The sequence below is a fragment of the Physcomitrium patens genome, chromosome 9, assembly GCF_059467195.1.
Source record: "Physcomitrium patens ecotype Gransden chromosome 9, ASM5946719v1, whole genome shotgun sequence".
Taxonomy (NCBI): Eukaryota; Viridiplantae; Streptophyta; class Bryopsida; order Funariales; family Funariaceae; genus Physcomitrium; species Physcomitrium patens.
In genome coordinates, this window is record NC_143418.1 from 13,881,293 (window position 1) to 13,899,915 (window position 18,623).

The following is an 18,623-nucleotide window of genomic DNA, read 5'->3' on the forward strand; positions in this document are numbered from 1 at the left end:
CCATTGTTATCAATTTATCGTACACTGTGATCCCGTCATATATTACTAGTTTGATTATTATGTAATCAAAGTATATTCATTATTATGTAATCAAAGTATATTCATGGAAGCAGTAAATAAGTGGTAATTATGATGTCTAATAACCATCATATTAGTTGGTGACTATGGCAGTAGGAGGACAATCTCACTTGTACTTGGGTAATTGAACTTTTGGATTAAGAATGTGCACATTGGCTTGAATGTAAAGAAACTGACTAATTCTTCAATGGATTAAGCTTGACACTTCAATTGCAAGGTAAGCTACTCAAAAGTGGGATCGTAATTTCAGAGAATCAAGAAAAGTGTATAATTAATACACATTGAATTTAGAGTACCGTGCGCTGAACATTGGCTTCTTCTGAAACACTCCCATGCAAACTACACTTTTTTGAGTCCAACTCTATTTTGTACTGCGTGACACGTCATTTCCAATCGCAGCAAATGAAGAACACTCAGTACAACTAAAATGAAATTGTGTTTTTAATTAAGTAAACATAACTCACGAAAATTCTCCTGCAAAGAGAACGGATATGATATAAAATCTAACGTCTATTGAAAGGTCTGCTAACAACCCAAAGTTTATCTAGGTGCTCACTGTGTAGGCAAGACGAGGAGGGGGTGGCTGCTGATCTCGCTGGGCTAGGAAAGTTGACGAATTGTTCTGCACTCTCCATAGACTGCACTGCCATAAAGCACTCCGAGTAGTATACTTCGATATGGATTCTTGTTTCAAAGGAGCTTGAGACACACAATCTTGTCGCACGCAACTTACAACGCCTAGATCAGGCTCATAATAATCAGGTACAATTACACAGCCTAAGGCTACATAACCAAGTGGAGGTCGAGGTCTCCAGATCGTTATTGGCTCCCTAGCGCTGTGCTCTGCATCTCGCCAAACCTGAAATCCGAGCTCATTAGAACTTGACTTTCTCAAACAGCAAGATGTATCTGATAAATTCAGATACGCAGCACACCTCAGATGAAGGCATGATCACAAAATCACAATATAATGGAGAGGTTCCTACCAATTCAAAACCTTGTGGAGTAACAAATTTTCCATCATGATCATCACGATACACCATGACAAGATCTGGAGAGTCGTAAGAAGACTGCACCACGTCCCCTACTGACACGTACCTGCAAATGTCAGGCAAAACCTACTCAATATGGCTATGATTGGTTGTACAGTTTATCTGTATGTAGTATGTTCTGGTTTAACTAACTGTGGTTTCTTTAAAACTTTTTTCACTGAATTTTAGAAGCAGAATTTTAGAAAGGTTCAGGTTTGAGTAAACCACATACCCTGACGGAGGAATTGGGCGCCAGATTGAAACTTTAGAATTCTCATTCCAGGGAGCCGACTGCAAAACCGAAAATTACACGATGTAAAACGTATGTTTAACATGGTAAACTGGAATATGGTGTCAATCAGGAATCGTGAGGCGTTTGACCAAAGACATGGAAGTTCACTTCAGAGAATTTCTGAAATTACATGCACACCAAGCTGAAGGACATACAGATCTTCAGAAGTACCTTATCCCACCACAGCAGTTTAAAATCACTAATAAGTCTCCCTGAGTGTACATATGCTTTTGTTATCCCTGCATGCTGAACATCCGTCTGTAATGGAGGTTGTGAATCTTGCGGTGTGTCAAGCATCGCATGGCTAGCAGATCCTATCAAAGCCCCGAAAGTTGCCATGACTGGCACAGCTATAGGAGCAGCTGGTCCTGCCAAAAGTCCTAACGCTGCACCTGATGCAGCCCCTACCCCTGCACCTGCATAAGGTTTTCTTGCTGAGGATTTCTTCAGCAATTCCTGTTACGCCACACGTTCATACACATGCTGTTTCATACACATTCTATGCAAGAACGTAAGTCAAAGATTACACTCGCTTACTAAAAAATTACAAATCCTATATATAACCTTCAAGGTGATGTAAAGATGCAATCACACCTTTATTCTAATTCTCAAACTAAGAATTCCGTTTGGTGGTCAAATGTTATTTGAGTCAAGTAATGTACAACCACTAAAACAGGTAGGGGTCATAGAGCACCTCCAATATTTGGTAATATTTGATTACAAATATTCTCTTTCTTTTGAGAAATGAGATAAAACGTGTCACAAAAGAATCACAATTGCAGATGCAAAGAATCAATCTTCTCTTCATCAAAGTTTTCAGTCATCGTACTGATCGTCGATAATCATGAAAAGTGACTTTGATGTATGACTATAAAAAGGAAAACTTATTGTTACTCAGTACCTGCGTTGAGTTGGATGACCGGCCAGGGCCATACGTATTTAAGGCTTGTTGTATAGCATTACAGATCTCAATTGCTTGTTTAGTGCCTGGGTGGCATTTCACAACGAATTGAGTTTCTTTCTGATCAAACATGAGAGAGTCGTTACCCAAGGAACGAATTACAAGTCGACAGGGTGGCATTTGCCGAGATTCATCTTTTGCATGAAATAATTCCATCGACTTGAAGTCAACCCACATCACGTCCCATGTCACAGTACATGGTTCTTTGAGAAGGTCGGGCTTTTTTTGTTGGATTAGGCTAGTTGGGTGCTGCACATTAACAGTAGTCACAATGGTTAGTAGAAAAGAAAGACACACAATAATTTGATTGTATTATAAAACCTATTTCTTCACGAACTAATCAAAGATCAAATAGCATTGTATAAAACGAACTTCACGTGGTCTGTTGATAACTCCGCTCGTTACTAGGAACTAATCTGTAAAGAGATAATAATTGCATCCAAGACAGCAACTACACACAACTACATTTTGGAAGATTCAGGAGCAACTTACCTGCAGTAAAATTACTCTACGATGCGTAATCATAAGAGTACGCCCTTTCGGCAGGTTGAAGTGATCTTCATAGGCATCTGACATCGCAAATTTCCCTCGTACTCTGAAAAAGTCAACAGGACCAAAAATTGTTCCCCTCTCTGCTAGTTGCATCAACACCTGAGAAAAAAATAATAGACCACATCATCTTGATGTAATTGGAGAAGAGTGATACACCCAGGAACAGAGATAGTTTCCAACCTTGAACACATGAATTTCACAGAAGAAAATAGAAATATCAGACAGACCTGTCCTCGTGCCTTATACTCGTCGTAAGGACGCAACACATTGTCACCTCCAATAACACGAGGCAAACGCCGTCTCAAAACCTGCTGTTCGAACGAGATGGCAGCACTCAATTTCATGCGCATTGCATTAGCACCCTCTGTAGTTTTGGAGAGTAAATCCAAAACCCCACTCAAGGGTTGAACACCCACTCCAATCACGCCTTTACCCACACCTTGAAGAAACCCTTCAACTCCAGACTTCTGAGCACCTTCAAAAGGTTTCGTAACAATGCCCGTTACACCTCGAAATAGGCTTTTCGCAAAAGCTTCTCCTCCCTCTCGAATTCCTTCGCCTAAATCTTCAACATTCGCCTGAGCCACGCTTATAAATTTAGAACAAAGTAGTGCCAGCAAGATTAAATGGCTTCAATCTTAAAATTAACTGAAGCCCTGAGAACAGTGCAGAGAAATACGTAACATGCCTTCACTCAAATAATCGCGATCATGTCATGAGACGCACATTAAACGTGTTTTACTAGGTGGGTTTTAAAACTTTATATTTACGATCTAAGTGTTGAACGAAGCTGCATTTAAACATGACTTCATCACACCTGTTTCTGACGACCACGTATAAACTTTTTGTCCATTGAGAGAGCAGCAACTCCTTTGCTCATGTTTCCAAGCGCACTGCTTGTGTTGCCCAGTATGTCAACACCAGTTAGTAGTTTGAAAGGTTGACTCAGCAAGTCATTTCGTAAACTGGCAAAAGCAGCAGCCCACAATGCACTTTGCCGCATAGAAACATCTTCATGGACGCGTGGCGTAATACGTATCTGGTATAATATACAAACATCTTGATCAGAAACTGTCAAAAATAGATTTTAGAATTGCTAGAAGTCTGCAAACATGTTGAGGATGACGATTTTAGTATGACGCATGCGAAAGCAAAAAACCGTAGTTGTTGAGGTCTTGGGTTTATGTCAGTTTGTCGCTACACATCAAACATCAAGTCGAATTCACAACCGACGATACCCATAAAATCCGACTTCGGATAGTTCAAGAACCAAAAATGCACCAGACTTGCTAAGGAATACTAGAGGTATAACCATTAACTATATTCGCAACTCAACAGAAATACAACCAAACAATCGCTAGTAGTAACATACCGGCATTTCATCGGTATTTCCTAAAGATGTTATTAGTGTGGCCCAAAATCCAAGCATTCCTCGAGGTCTTTGCGCAGGAGCCATTGTTAGTGTAACCTTGAATCGTATTTCAGAAGTATGAAGTAGTCTGCAAACAAAGTCAAACCTCACACTTAGATTAAAAAATGTATGATATGCAATAACTACATCTGTTATAGTTCTAGAGACTGATTATAAAAAATGAAAGGACCAAAATACCTTTAACACTTGATATTTTCATTTTCATTTTCATTTTCATTTTTCAAAAAACTAAAAACTGTGAAGAAGAAGAAGAAGAAGAAGAAGAAGAAAGAGAAAACAGTACCCTATCTTTATGATTGGATCAATGGCAACAGCTGTTGTCTTGCTGCTGCTTAAGCGCCCCAAGTCGAGATGATGAAACATTTCATGTAAGCGCCAAATTATTGGCTCGTGAATGTTCACCAAAAACGCAACATTTGGTGCGTTTGGGCCCTGCAATTTAAATACAAAACAAACCCTTCGTCACCCTTAAGCGACTAAAGCAAAGAAAGATTGGTTTGAAACTGTAGCTTGTCCGAGTTGGAATAATTTAATATGTTTTCAAAAGATTTATTACTCGACAAGTTCAATAAAAGCAAACATCGCTAATCGCCTGTCACCACTTATAAACTTAATCACAATTGGCAGAAAAAACACAAAGATGATGACAAGGAGGCGTTTAGAACCTGAATGCCGATGTAAGGATAAGAAATACTATCCATTACTCCATTGTCTTGCATGGTGATTGTTCCCTTGAGAAGAAAATCACGATGCGTCTGAGACTCTTGAACCATGAAAAGGACAGGAGACGGGGTCAAAGGCAATTGATTGTCAACTTGAAGACTATCTAACTTAAATTTTAACCTGCATTGAGACGACATAAAACTAGTTAGAAATGAGTTAAGGACTACAGTAAAGGCTGTTGAATTTAGATTCACCACCTTAAGTTTCATACAAAATATCAGCTTTCTCAACATGCTAGGACGAACTTTCTAAGACGTCTTGTACTGATCAAATGTTTTTCACATATCTGAGAATCTCTCACAGCTCAACTATAAAGGCAAGGCCCGCTGCTATGGTTTTCGCATAAATTAGCTACTCTTACACTGTCCTCAGTTGATCATTCTCAGATACTTCAAATATTTTAAGTGGAAAGAAACAATCTACAAATAATTTCACCCTCTCGGCGTAGTTATTCAGGAGCTAAACTTGCCTGTTCGTCCCTGATCCCAATCCAGTTGCATAAGAAACCACAAGATTCTGGATGGACACATAAAGTAGTTCTTCAGGAGTGTGATCAACAATTGAAAGCCCAAATTCTGATAACTCGATGCTAGTATGGATTTGGTTTTCCAAACTATGGAAATCAGGTGACAGAGTCCGAGGTGTGGTTGGAGTCCCAATAATCGCCAGAGGCATGTTAGAAGTGCTGGGGTTACAGTCCATAACTTTGAAAACCCTTGTAAACCCCTCTGACACTACTGTTGCTCGAAGTGAGGCAGCAATCCCTCCACGAACAGAAGGGAAAGGACGGTAATCAAATAGCTCATCTAAGTTGAATTTTATGGAATTCTGAGGATCATGACCCTCTGGCAGGATTTCAAGAAGGTGACTGCGAAGAAGGTCTTCCCAGCCAAATGAAGCTGATGAACCAGGAAGTAACACTTTCCATAAGCTATCGTCACCGCCAGCTTGACGAAATTTGATTGGTATAACAGTTGATAGATTTTCCACTCTGCATCATATACACTAAAAAAGTATATAATCGGAAAGTAAATGACAAATCGGTGAATTCAATTATCTAATAGATACCAAAGAACAACGAATAAAAAAAGGTCAACGAAGATTCCTTGGAGATGTGCTGACAACCTGCAGAAGTAAACATCAAACCATCTGCAACCTTCACATTGGGGCATCTATGTGAAAAGTCGAGATGTCTCCAAGGTTCTATTAGAAGAAACGAAAAACAAATCAAGATATTCAATAAGACAATACTGAAAAACTGAGTTGAGACAATTCCACAAGCCTTGGTGCTGAAAATTTGAGACTTTACCGGTATGGACTCTGACGCGCAGCAAGACGGAAAACAACAAAATAACGAGAATCCTTGACTCCATTGCGAACTTCACCACGTATTACGAGACTTGGACCACCTTGTTCGGCTTGAAGTGTTACATGAAAAATTCCTTCCGTATCCACACTGAATGGGTTACTCCATCGATAGCCATCAACATTAACCTATAGAGGGCAGCAGATCAGACATGAGAGTAGTGAAAACAAGTTAACAGAATACAAGGAAAAGAAAGCTGATGCATAAGATTACCGAGATCAGCAGTATCGGATTACGGAAACTAACTTTCTTTACTAATTATTGTTTAAATACAAAGTAACATCCTGGTTTCACCTTCAACAGCTCTTGCTCGTTCGTAGATTGCCAGAGAATGGCCTTAGGAGGGTCGTTTGGGTAAAACAGTTCTTCATGCCTCAGGTCACATTGACGTAAGGACAATCTTCTTCCTAGTCGATTGACAAATAATGTGTGAGGCTGCACATGAATGACCTGAAAAAAGTTTATCCAGTCCTATTCAGGTAAGTAAAATCTTCTTCGAATACAGGTCAATGATATAATTAAGTGAAAAGTAAGGAGAGAAGAGACAAATCATATGTCACTTTCAATTAGCTATACCTGATATCGTGGCATATGGTCGAACACATGTCCTAAACGGTATATGCTTCTCAACAAAGATGTAATATCTATTCATGATGGTCTAGTTTAAGAACCAAAATATTTATTAGACTCATATCACACCACAGTGAAGGGATGCAAACCTTGGTGCGATCTGATGACATATCCAAGTACGCAGACAACTTGTAATAAGCGCCTCCATCATCTACGGCATTAAGATTAACTCTTTCCATCTGTAGTCAAGACATGAGAAAGGTCAATATAGATTCATCGGGGAATTGTCTGCTGAAAGATTTCTTCCAGCACCACTCACCAGAACATATATATACAACGAAAATAAGCAAAAGAAACAAAAATAAAATCAGGATGTATCAAAAAAAAAGACATCAAGTCGTATTGTGTCATAAACAACAAGACACTGGCGTCAACTCTAACGAAAGATAATGTCAAAACTTCATAAAAGTCCAATATACTATTTGAAGATCCACTCTGATAACTTAATTTTAGATACAAAGAACCTCAGCCAGAATCTTACATTATTTTCAAAGTCTCGAAAAGAGAGAGCACGATTAAAGACATTGCTGTTTGCTACAGCGATTGCAAGGCCAAGGCGAGGCGAGAGTAATCCATCCTCAGCACGTGAAGACAGCGATAAACCCCCTATGCGATCAGAGTAGGCCTGTAGCGAAAGCATCACAGGAGTCCCTGTCATATCCTCCACTCTTTCCAGATAATTGACCACTCGATTCAATCGTAGAGCTTTCTTTACTCCAGGGTGAGTGGGTCGACGAGCAGCCTGCTTAGCAGCTTTAGCTGCCCTAGTAAGCCATGTAGTGTCCCCAGTTGAAGCACTGTCAGGCTCAATCTCAACAAGACGATACGCTAATGGGAGTGAAGCGTCATTTCTAAGCCAATAAGGAACAAACAAACGCACGATCTTGGCAGCCGTACTGCTACCTCCGAAATCATGCTCCAGACTCACCCTCAGCCGCCTGCATCATGGTAGGTTAAGGTAAATGTATAAGAGATCACGGTGGAAACAAAAAAAAATAATTTAAAATAAAACTAGAGAGCAAGAGAGGTCAGATTCAGAAGACGCATTTTTCACCATATGTTGACACTATCTTTGCAGCTCACGGTCCATCATGAATACGACAATCCAAATCAATGTTTACCTGTTACTAGCTTGATGTGCCATCCAGAAACCAGTGGGAAGCTCCTCCATGGAAGGGTCTGAAATAGGAACAATTTCTTTCTCGGATCTCCATCCTCCTTGAGCGAGCCAAGTGAGGTATATGGGTCTCCGCACATCAACCGAGTAGATGTACACACAACCCCCGGCAGAAACTATACCATCCTGTTGTTTAATCAAATTTCCACTTGCCCTTGGTTTTTCCCAAATAATGTAAGCAGCAGAACAAGGAAGGCGGTTTTCCAACTTCACAGGAGCATTAACCGTGATTCGCCAATCAGGGATAGGATTGTTAACTTCATTATACAGGACTGTGGCATCCACATCCACATTCAACCAGCAAAGACCGTGGCCACTGCCACTGCCACCCTCTAGAACCCTGGACAGTAAAATCTCTTCAGCTTTTTCTAGCTCTTTCACTGGTAAAACGGAAACTGGTATATTACTCTTGGTTTGACGCGGAGCAGCCGAAGCAGCCCCATCGCTGCTGTTCTGCATCCTGCTTTGAGATATCAAATCACTGATAGCCCGGCCCCAGCTGTACAGAGAGGAATCAGATTGCGGGCGGACTTGAACACACATGTCAGTATTGCTGTCACCACCGGCCCATGGTAAAGGGACTAAATCTCCAGGTTGAACCACTCCTACTATTTGTCTGCTATGCAAATGGTGAGTTTCAGGGATACATTTGCGTTGCCTAATTAAACGGCGTCGCCTAGCAAAATCAAACATAGACTTTTTTCTAGCCTTTGAGGATGAGGGTGGAACCTTCAAAGACTGAAAATCGGGACCATAAAACCAGCCCTCCTCATCTACATTACCGTTTCTGTCGATTGACCAATTCGTACTCCATACCCAACCAGGTGGTAAGGAAGGTTCCATTAAGTCCTGTTAGAAAACACTCAAGTCTTGTTAAACATAATGAAAATAGAGCTAAAAAAATGATAAGTCACAACTTAGCCTTATAATCTCGAAGTGAATAAGACAACCTACCGGAGAAGTGTTCGAGTAGTCACGATTACTCCAACGGCTTGGATCACCTGGCATCATATGTCCAGGCCATTTGCTTCCCCAGCCTGCTAAAGGCTGATATCGTTGATTCTCAAAAATTTCCTCAACAACTGTAGAGAGACTACTCTCTGAGTCTTTAGTAGACCCATCTGGAATATTAAGAAGCGGATAAGGACAAAGGCATATCTCAAGTGCCATGTCTGTATTATTCACAACAGTCGCAAGGCTCCTAACCTTCACGCACTTCTGATTCTGTTGCATGCTCACTTCTATAGCTAAAAGCCTCCTACCAATCTCCTTCGGCACTGTGGTAACAGGTAAAAATGATCGGAGTCCTGCCCATGGACCTTCTGGGGTCACAGCTAGCAATAGTCCAATATCCACACCTTTTGTGTCATCTTTAGACTCAAAATCGGTCATTTTCTCTTTCTGCTCGCCCTTCGCAGAGAAAAAATACATGCTTACAGTTATCAGACCCCAGCTCTTCTTCTGCGCCTCGTGATCACTAGGTGCATTCTGAAATCAAAAGAAAAAGGATATGAAAACAACAAAAATAGTCAAGAAGACTTAAAACATAAACTCCTTACAAAATATAGTAATTATTCATATCATGTAGCCAGTTTGATCTTACACATGAGCAAGTCAACCTGAGATTTTGCAATCCAGATGAGTTCTAGTAAAAACTCTGCTCCATTGAAAACAAAGTTAACATCATATGACTACGCATAGAATGTGCTTCAAACATCTGATTCTTACAAATCCGAACATCCTAAAGTACTAACTAGATGTGACAAGTTTGAGCAGATCTGGCAGAGTCAACGCAGAGCTCTGTAATGATAAACGCTCAAAGCAAAAAAAAAATAAAAAATAAAAAATAAAAAAAGGGGGGGGGGGGGGGGGGGGGAGAGAGAAGGAAGGAAGAAAGGAGACGAACCATTCTTCGAGGTTGTGATAGATGGTAAGTTTTATTCTCAATGGCAGGCCAAGAAGTCACACGACCCTGTTTCAGGGATCGTCGGACCACGTTCCACAACGTTGATGATTGTGATGCATTTCCCTCAACGTTTCTATCGAGGGAAATAGAAGTTACACCAACTGCCTCGCCTACAAAACAGGAACTTTGAGTTCTTAGTACATAACTCCACGTTGACTAACTTTCTTGAATACTATTTCTCATGTACAAAAACTCTGGCAGAAGCACCTACCCTTTCCGCCTCGCGCAGCCTGATTAGATATCAAAACTTCCAGAGTAGCAGAGCCCTGCAAATGATTAAACACCTTGACTTAACATTCGAAATTAGGCATTAAAAAGTCATGGCTAAGGCGAAGAGATGCTAAAGTTATACTCCCAAAACTGAATCTTCTAAATTGCTTTGATTAGGTAATAGAGTACTCGTTAGCACGAATAAAATGGGTATTATGGAGCGAAGAGGCGATCGAAGGACAATAGTTAAGCAATCATACTCAACTGTGTTAACAACTAAGTATGTCAAATTCAAGATAGATTTATGTTAATCCTTGTGAAAGAACAATCACGCTGAACAAAGTTCAAATGCTCTCATCAATGAACAAAAAATCATTACTACGTTCATACCACATATGAAAACGATGTATCTCTTGACTTCTCATTGCAGTTTATCCCACACCCATGAAATGTGTAAGCAAAGTCGACACACAGGGACAAGTATACCTTCTGAGGAAGTTCAAAAATAAACACTTCATTCCACTTCGCTTCAGCAACTAAACAGTCCAAACCCTGCGTAACGGCATTAGGACGAACACAACGAGATCTGGCACTTTGAGGAAGCGTCTTGTGCTCGTCAGTTGACTTAGTGGTCGCCAGCTTTACAGCGCACATATAGTCTTGATGGTTTCCATCAGCATTGACAAGTAGTTCCTAAAATAACACATAGACACAAAGAAATTTATCAAAATCTGAAATCTTACGACAAACAGCTACTCTAGGATCTAAGGAGTGAACAGTACAAGCCTTCAACCTCGAAGTTTCAGACAGAAATTTCGGGCTAGTGAAACTCGACCAAGTGGCTCCAGTCTAGCATGCAAACAGTTCAAGAAAGTGTAGTAACACAAGCGAGATAAACTATACTACTCAATTGCAGAGACCAGTTATCCATCTCAATCAACAGAAATTATGAGGGTGGTGCAAATATTTAAAGGGGAAAATAAATCAAAATCCAAAAAAAGTAGTATACTCTGTACCTTTGCTTCAGAAACATGGACAGCAACAAAGTGGCGTGGTGGTCGGGAGTCCGTGACATCAACAAATCTATCAGGAAATCGTACTGGCGGCAAGTGCACCAAACTACTGGCATCCTTGGAAAGACATTCCACTTGCTCAAAATTATCCAAAAATTTCCGCAAGTACAAGTCACATCCTAGTCTGTTTTGGACTAGTAGTTTCTCCAGTTCATCCTCTTCCAGTGCACTGTTGAAAGTGTCAGGACTTGGTTCCTTATAATCACTACCTTCCTGTAGAAGACACATGCATTTCGATAATCTTAGTCGGAACAGACGATTGCAAAGACAAAATCAACTTCTTCAATAAAGGTAAGACACGTATCGCAAGAAAAGGGTGCTAATAGCTGATACCAGCCTTTGCATCAGGATGAATCCTGATACAAATTGGTGTCCGAAAGTGCAATGCACCACAAAATTAAAATCGAGACCTGAGTCTACCAATATCAGGTTATATGAACTACCATCCATGCACAAAAAAAAAAAAAAATCACTGCTAAGTGTATATAGGATTGAAACTAAAAGTATTTTGAGAAAAGCGTCCTGTGGTAATTGCAAACTAGAAACCAGTTCTAGGAAGTCAAAAACATTCAAATTCACTGTTAACACCTTTCTAGATTTAACACCTGTTGACAAGACCATACCATTTCAAGAGTCATGCGAGCTTGCTCTTCTAACTCAGTTTGTTTGCGCCATGACGTTACAGATTGCACAAGAGTTTCCAAGCCCGCAGATGTAATGTTAACGTTCACAGCATTCGCCGCAGTTATACGTATCCGCTTACCAACCTTGAAAGCAGCCTCGGAATCCACATCGAAAGACTCATATCTGGTTTGAGCATCAACAATTATTGTGAAAATCAATGTTCCTAGGACCAATTAGAAGGAATAGTTTGCAGAACTTGGTTAGTCAGCAGTCGACGGCGAGGATAATATACCATACAAAATCTGCCAAAAGAGAACAGGGTCCCACACACTAACATATAAAAAATAGACGCAAGAACAAGACACTTAATCGACTCGTGACGTGCCCCTCCAAAATTCTCAAGAACAACTGACGTGGTAAACATACTCACTTGAATATTCCTTCAAACGGTTCAATAATGGGTTCCCAACATTCCAGTTGTGTGTTGAAAGTGGAGGCAGCCATATTTGAAATGATCACAACACTCATTGCTTCCAACCGCCCATGTGCAGCAAGGTTTATGTTTGTTATTGTCGTATTAACAAGAGGTGTCATCTGAGGAAAAAACATTAGTGAAATAATTATTAAAATTTTGAATTAATTGTTTTGAATAAGCATTTAGAAACATAAAATGAAATGAAACGAAACACTTAAGGCTTTACTAACTACTACATCATTAACGCATTTCAAGAAAAATGCTTTAAATGAAATTGAACGAAAAGAAACACATACCAAGCCACCCATATCATCAAATACATTGGCAGAAATCCGCCCAATCTTGAGCTCTGCAGATAATTTGTCCCGCGCTTTCTTCTTCCCATCAGCTAAAGCATATGCCATTCTTCCTGGTGGACACTTCAAGTCTGGTCTTGCAAAAAAGGTATTCGCCTGTTCCATAGCAAGGCAAACAATATAAGCAAAAAAACAAAAAAGACAAAAAAAAAAAAACAAAAACAAAAACAAAAACAAAAACAAAAAACAAAAAAAAACAAACAAACAAACGAACAAACATGTGCTTGTGAGGAATTCTATATATATTATATAGAATTATATATATAAGTCGATCTCTAGTCAAAAACAATAACCTGATTTTCGACTCTCCACATGCTGCAGCTGTAACCTCCACGAACTCCAGACATGCTCCACACAGAATTAGGACTCCGTTCTGAAGACAACGTCCAGATTGCCGGCTTTAACAGCCGCGACTGGATGACCAGGTCAACGCGTAAACAACGAACCAAATCAACAGACGGCATCTCTGGAGCTTTCGTGACAACACAACCAACTGCAACATAGCCGGCTGGAGCCACTGGAAACCAGACAACAACGTCTTCGAGCCCTCTCCCCGTAGTGTGCATACGTTGCAGATAACGCAAAGGTTTTGCTAGGCGACCAGTATTATCATCGCGTAAGGCAACGCCCACACCTGGCGGCTCCAATCTGCATCAAGAGATCTGACTTCAGAACCTTTGAAGTACAATCTCCTTACAGAAACGTTTCCTTTTTCAACATTATAAACACACGTAGAACACGTTAACGGCACTAACTTATTTCGAAGTACCGACAACTAAACATGATAGCAAAGGGGTACAACTCACTTCATAATACTCATTCAAATGTACAGATGAAGCACCACTTACCAGGTGAATCAGAAATACATTTCACCATGTCAACCACCATGTCACAACCATGTCAATTCTAACCAGATCTAAGAATCTTAGCGGACAACGTAGCATATGATCAGGGGAAGCTAATGGATGAAGACCAAAACCGAAGACATGAAAAGGAAAAATAGATTACTAAAAACATTCATCAAAACCCCTAAGAAAAACGACAATCACCCACGCAATCAGATCCGTCTAGACTCTGTTTATTGAGTTTACAATCATAAATAATAGAGAAAAAGAAACATACCCTTGCATTAGGCAATCTCCTACAATAGCATAGCCAGGAGGAAGAACAGGCCGCCAAATGGATGCCGCATGACGAAATTCTGAACCTTTATCCCACCACAACCGCTCGAACTGTGGAGTTGTAATCAAATAGCGGCCTGTACTGTGTCTGCCACTTGCCATGGAATCAACGCGGGAATTAACACTTGGCAATCTTCTTAATGAGCCTTGGTTAGAAGATGCTTCTGCTTTCACATCAGGTTTATCCATATCCATGACAATATGAGATACTGTCCTCAAGAGAGTTTCACTCAAATCCCGTGTCAATATCCTTGATGGAGGTGTTGTGGAACAATGGGCATAAAAAGATCCAGCAGCATTTTCCACGCGCCATATACTGCAACCGTTTTTGTATCTGCCGCTGTAGTAAACCATTCAAAAGTTTATAAATACTCAGTATGTTGTATGCAATCAGTGAAAATTTAATTTTAATTTAATTAAAAATCCTACAAATGCTGTTCCTTGAGTGGCACAAACAAGTTGGGTGACTTACGCAAGTCCTCTATTTTAAAGAGCATTTAGCTAGATGAAGCTGAACTACTATTAGATGTTTGTTTATAAAGCTCTTCATCAGCGAGAGATTGCGGTATTAAGATCCAACTCACCCATCATCAGGCGGACAATAGTAAATACAGTCACTTAGAGATCCTGAAGTCACCATATCAGATCGAATACATCGAACAGAACTTAGAGAAGGCGGTGATAGACCCCTCTCAGCAACACAACCTAGAGAGAGGTAACCTGGAGGAGCGATTGGCATCCAAACGCAACATTCTGAATTAACGTCATCTTTCTGTGCATCCGATCCACCTCTAGGTTCAGCGTCACCTCTGGTGGACCAAATAAGCTCAAACCCAATTGGTTTTTGAGCAAATTTACATGTATTGCTGATAGCCATAACCGCCTGAGAGGGGGGAGCAACTCTGCCATGCAGAAAACGAGTTCAGTAAAATGAAAAAGTTTGTACTGCCTTTTTTCCAAAAAAGCTTCTTCGCTACAGCAAAACGTCGAAAGAAATATGCACACATTATAGTAACTTACCCAGAAGTTGCACAGTCACCCATGATCAGGTAACCCGATGGAGCACGAGGACGCCATATTGCAACTTGCTGAGTTGTATTATCACCTGAAACGAAAGCAACGTACCATTATAGTCGAGGTCCAATCTCTCTAATTCAGCTAGCCAAAAAGCAGAAAAAAATTAAATGTATAAAACCTGAATTCCAACAGTCAGTGCAACTAACAACCACTCTGCACCTAACCTTCACTGCTTTGAAACAATTCGTAATTTTAATAAAATTGAAGACTCGAGTCTCCTGTCGTAAATGCAGGACTTTTAAACGCATGTGACACTAAATCGTCTGGTTACGGGAATGGACGGTAGACATCTTCATCAAGAAACTTTCAGCACGTACCAGAGACATTCACCCATATTCTATCAAAATGAGTACACCGAGAGAGGGCCTGAGCGCCACCAAATTTGAAGGTTGAAAAAGCATCATCTTGAAACCGCAAAATAAGTGAGAGCACATTAAATGAAAGGCGGGTTGAAATATCAGAAGCTCCTGCTAAAAACGTGATCTTCTCTTGAACACAAGCATACTCAGCAGAAACATCCACTGGATCAACAACCACTAACCCAGAACCACCTTCAACCGTAAGCCCCTTCACCATTCCCTTAATCCACTTATCGTCTCCCTTGGATTTTATCCTGAAATGTCATATGTGAATGTCAGTAAGGTAGAATTTCGTATTTCAAACACAAAGTTTAAATTGCTAATAGGCAGCGGGCTTTACACCCCAAGGTCTTTATTTTATTCTTCTGATTTGATAACGCTTCAAAAATATTCAAAAATTGCATCTTGACGTCCAGATACAAGCAAGACACTTCCTAAACATCTATCGTTACCGGACAACCACATGATGAGACATCAAGATGAAGAAACAAACAATGTTCAATAACAAACTGAGCTGACTAATTGAAAATAACGTTAAAGAATTATTAGAATTCGATGATCAGGTTTCTAGAGAGCCACACAACACCAGCACCTTAATAACCCGAGATATTCGTAAGAAATCATCTCCTCAAATATATTTCAAAAAAAGTTAACATTGAATTCTATAATATAAGAGATTTTCATGCAGTTTCAAAGGCCGAGTGTGTCCAACTTACATGACGTAACAGTCCAAGTTGGCCCTCAGCACCCTTTCCCGTCGTGGACCACCAACAGGCCACTTGGTGCTATCATAGAAAGTAAGTTCTGGTGCAACAGCCTGCATTGGGACAGGATACAAGACAAAATAAAATAAAATAACATCAGCAGCCTTTCCGTCACAAACATATACAGATGGAGTCGGGTTCACTCAGAAAAGTTACGGTCTCACTGTCGCACAACTGCGCTAGAGCGCAAAAATAGGCGGCATGTGATACGAGGACTAGAACAGTCGAACAGAAGGGAGCACAAGCGATATTCCTGGTTCAATGAAGCATAATTCGCATTACAGATCCCATGACTTAAGGTACATGAAAGAGGGCGTTACAAAAAACCATGGTGATGGTAACTTCCGAATTTAAGTCTAGGAAGTACTCATAACAATATTTCAACCATGAACTTCCTCGTATTGCTTAAAAGAATGTTGATTTATACGTTACCGACAATTTAACATTCTCAAAGCCCTAAATTTAAGTGGAAAAGCCACAAAAAGTGCACCTGGGTAGAAAAGTTCAATTGCAACCCACAAAATGAACAATCGGTCATTAATAATCAATACGTCACCTGGATATCAATAACATAATTGCTGACTGTGGTCTTCTGCTCCTCACTAGATTTCTTGCCAGAAGATTTACTGGGTGATAATAAAGAATTAGTATGCGGTGCTGCTTGTACAGAGACACCACCGGAGGAATCTACACCTATGCCTTCCAGAATAACGCCATCGTCAAGAGAAGCAGTGTAGCTACTATCTGCGCTGAGGTGGACACATTCACTCAACCAAAATCCATTCTGCAATAAAAACCAACAGATTATGTACAATGAATTTATTTCAAGTTAAGATAAAGTGCTGAAAATTTAACCAGGTTAATAAATAACAACAAACCAAAAACAAAAATTTTAGACTCTACAATGGTCACTGCAGTTTACAAACGGCAAGAAATCTAATATTAGGGGGGAAAAAGGGCATTTACAACCGTAACTAGAATAATGATCGAATCCTACAGAGCGAAAGATCAACAAAAGTATTTAAAAGGTTTCAGGAGGTATTACACATCACAAACGCTTACCTCAATGCGAACATTCTTAAATCGCAAATTTTTTCCAGAACCAATCACAATGAGCGGCTCCATAAATGCTGGCCCATTTTCATCATCCTTAACATCCAACAACAGTGTGTTCCCACAACCATCATAGATGAATTCATCCACATCGTATGCCTCCGCAATAAGCTGTCGTTCACTACTTAGAACGATAGTGTCGTCCTTCTGTTGGTACGATGAGGTCGCAAGTCGGATATGTTCATCCACGACGTCTGTATCATTCTGAGAGTTTTCATGATCACTCTCTAATGCAGCCTTACCCAAGGAAGGTACAAAAAACTCCGCAACGGCAAGAAGAAAATCCACAACCACTAACAGCCGAGGGCGTTGAACACGAATAACGTAAGCTTGAGATTCTGGTTTAAAACGTAAATCCAAAACCAGCATTGTCAGTTCTGGAGAAGTGTCAAGTGCATTTTCATCTTCTACAGCTGTCCTTACAGGAACTCCCAGCTTCTCGACATCAGCCATTGAACCCAGCATCAGTCGCATTTCAGGCCTTGTGTCAGGGCGCTGATCTAGAACTGACAACTTAGATAGCGTTATCAAAATATCCATGTTATTTGTAGAAGTATTGCAGTAACTGAGCCAGAACTTTTGGATCTGCAATGAATGTATTTTCAGTGAGAATACTTTCTCTTTGCTTTCATAAACTCAGTGAACCACGAAAGTAGCAAATGATCCATGACAATAAACATGTACATACACACACAACATATTTCGACTAGGAACAAACCAGCCAACCCCGACGTCAAACTTCGATACACTAGAAGATGACTGATTCCAACAGACATTGAGCAAGTCCTCCTTGCAAGGCAATACAAAGATCAAAACATGAAGGGACTAAATACATTCTAAAACCTTACCTCTAAACGCGCCAAAGGTATCTCCGATTCTAGGCCAATGTACAAATCCAATTCAACCTGCCGAACATCTACAGTTACTCGCATTTTCGTATACGCCGCAGCAGCCGAAGCAGGATCAATATTCCTGGTACTAACAGCGGATTTATCATCCTCAGCTTCACCTGGAGTTTCAAGGAGCATCTTCTCTTCATCACTTATCTCACTCGTTCTTGGAGGTTCTCGAAAAGTTGGCGGAAGATGAGGTTCTTCTGACAAGTTTGTAGATGCACAGTCAATGATAACCAGATATTCTTTGTGAGTCATAACCCCACTCAGCAATGGTACCTGGCACACAG

The 18,623-nt window shown here is 40.3% G+C and overlaps 1 protein-coding gene across 6 annotated transcripts in view; it reads right to left on the minus strand.

Annotated features, from left to right (window-relative positions):
* Window positions 1-322: 322 nt before the first annotated feature.
* The window catches only part of LOC112286629 (uncharacterized), a 34,005-nt gene continuing 15,704 nt past the window's right edge, over window positions 323-18,623 (minus strand). For 2 of the 6 annotated variants that reach the window (XM_090253255.1, XM_090253253.1), the window contains 34 exons: window positions 18,289-18,612; window positions 17,390-18,025; window positions 16,884-17,111; window positions 16,280-16,380; window positions 15,522-15,817; window positions 15,148-15,232; window positions 14,712-15,029; window positions 14,069-14,467; window positions 13,240-13,594; window positions 12,887-13,042; window positions 12,546-12,709; window positions 12,115-12,298; window positions 11,435-11,704; window positions 10,905-11,111; window positions 10,420-10,474; window positions 10,149-10,318; window positions 9,197-9,730; window positions 8,187-9,091; window positions 7,547-8,003; window positions 7,155-7,244; window positions 6,730-6,885; window positions 6,379-6,563; window positions 5,539-6,060; window positions 5,012-5,189; window positions 4,630-4,778; window positions 4,287-4,413; window positions 3,732-3,953; window positions 3,142-3,492; window positions 2,855-3,013; window positions 2,303-2,611; window positions 1,573-1,857; window positions 1,342-1,400; window positions 1,065-1,176; window positions 323-937 (listed from right to left, as the gene is read on the minus strand). In XM_090253255.1, coding sequence (XP_090109381.1) covers window positions 623-937; window positions 1,065-1,176; window positions 1,342-1,400; window positions 1,573-1,857; window positions 2,303-2,611; window positions 2,855-3,013; window positions 3,142-3,492; window positions 3,732-3,953; window positions 4,287-4,413; window positions 4,630-4,778; window positions 5,012-5,189; window positions 5,539-6,060; window positions 6,379-6,563; window positions 6,730-6,885; window positions 7,155-7,244; window positions 7,547-8,003; window positions 8,187-9,091; window positions 9,197-9,730; window positions 10,149-10,318; window positions 10,420-10,474; window positions 10,905-11,111; window positions 11,435-11,704; window positions 12,115-12,298; window positions 12,546-12,709; window positions 12,887-13,042; window positions 13,240-13,594; window positions 14,069-14,467; window positions 14,712-15,029; window positions 15,148-15,232; window positions 15,522-15,817; window positions 16,280-16,380; window positions 16,884-17,111; window positions 17,390-18,025; window positions 18,289-18,612 — 9,063 coding nt within the window. In that variant the 3' untranslated portion in view covers window positions 323-622. Of the gene's footprint in view, window positions 938-1,064; window positions 1,177-1,341; window positions 1,401-1,572; window positions 1,901-2,302; window positions 2,612-2,854; window positions 3,014-3,141; window positions 3,493-3,731; window positions 3,954-4,286; window positions 4,414-4,629; window positions 4,779-5,011; window positions 5,190-5,538; window positions 6,075-6,378; window positions 6,564-6,729; window positions 6,886-7,154; window positions 7,245-7,546; window positions 8,004-8,186; window positions 9,092-9,196; window positions 9,731-10,148; window positions 10,319-10,419; window positions 10,475-10,904; window positions 11,112-11,434; window positions 11,705-12,114; window positions 12,299-12,545; window positions 12,710-12,886; window positions 13,043-13,239; window positions 13,595-14,068; window positions 14,468-14,711; window positions 15,030-15,147; window positions 15,233-15,521; window positions 15,818-16,279; window positions 16,381-16,883; window positions 17,112-17,389; window positions 18,026-18,288; window positions 18,613-18,623 lie in introns of those variants that run through there. The other 4 variants (XR_016504851.1, XR_016504850.1, XR_016504849.1 and 1 more) reach the window with 4 other exon arrangements.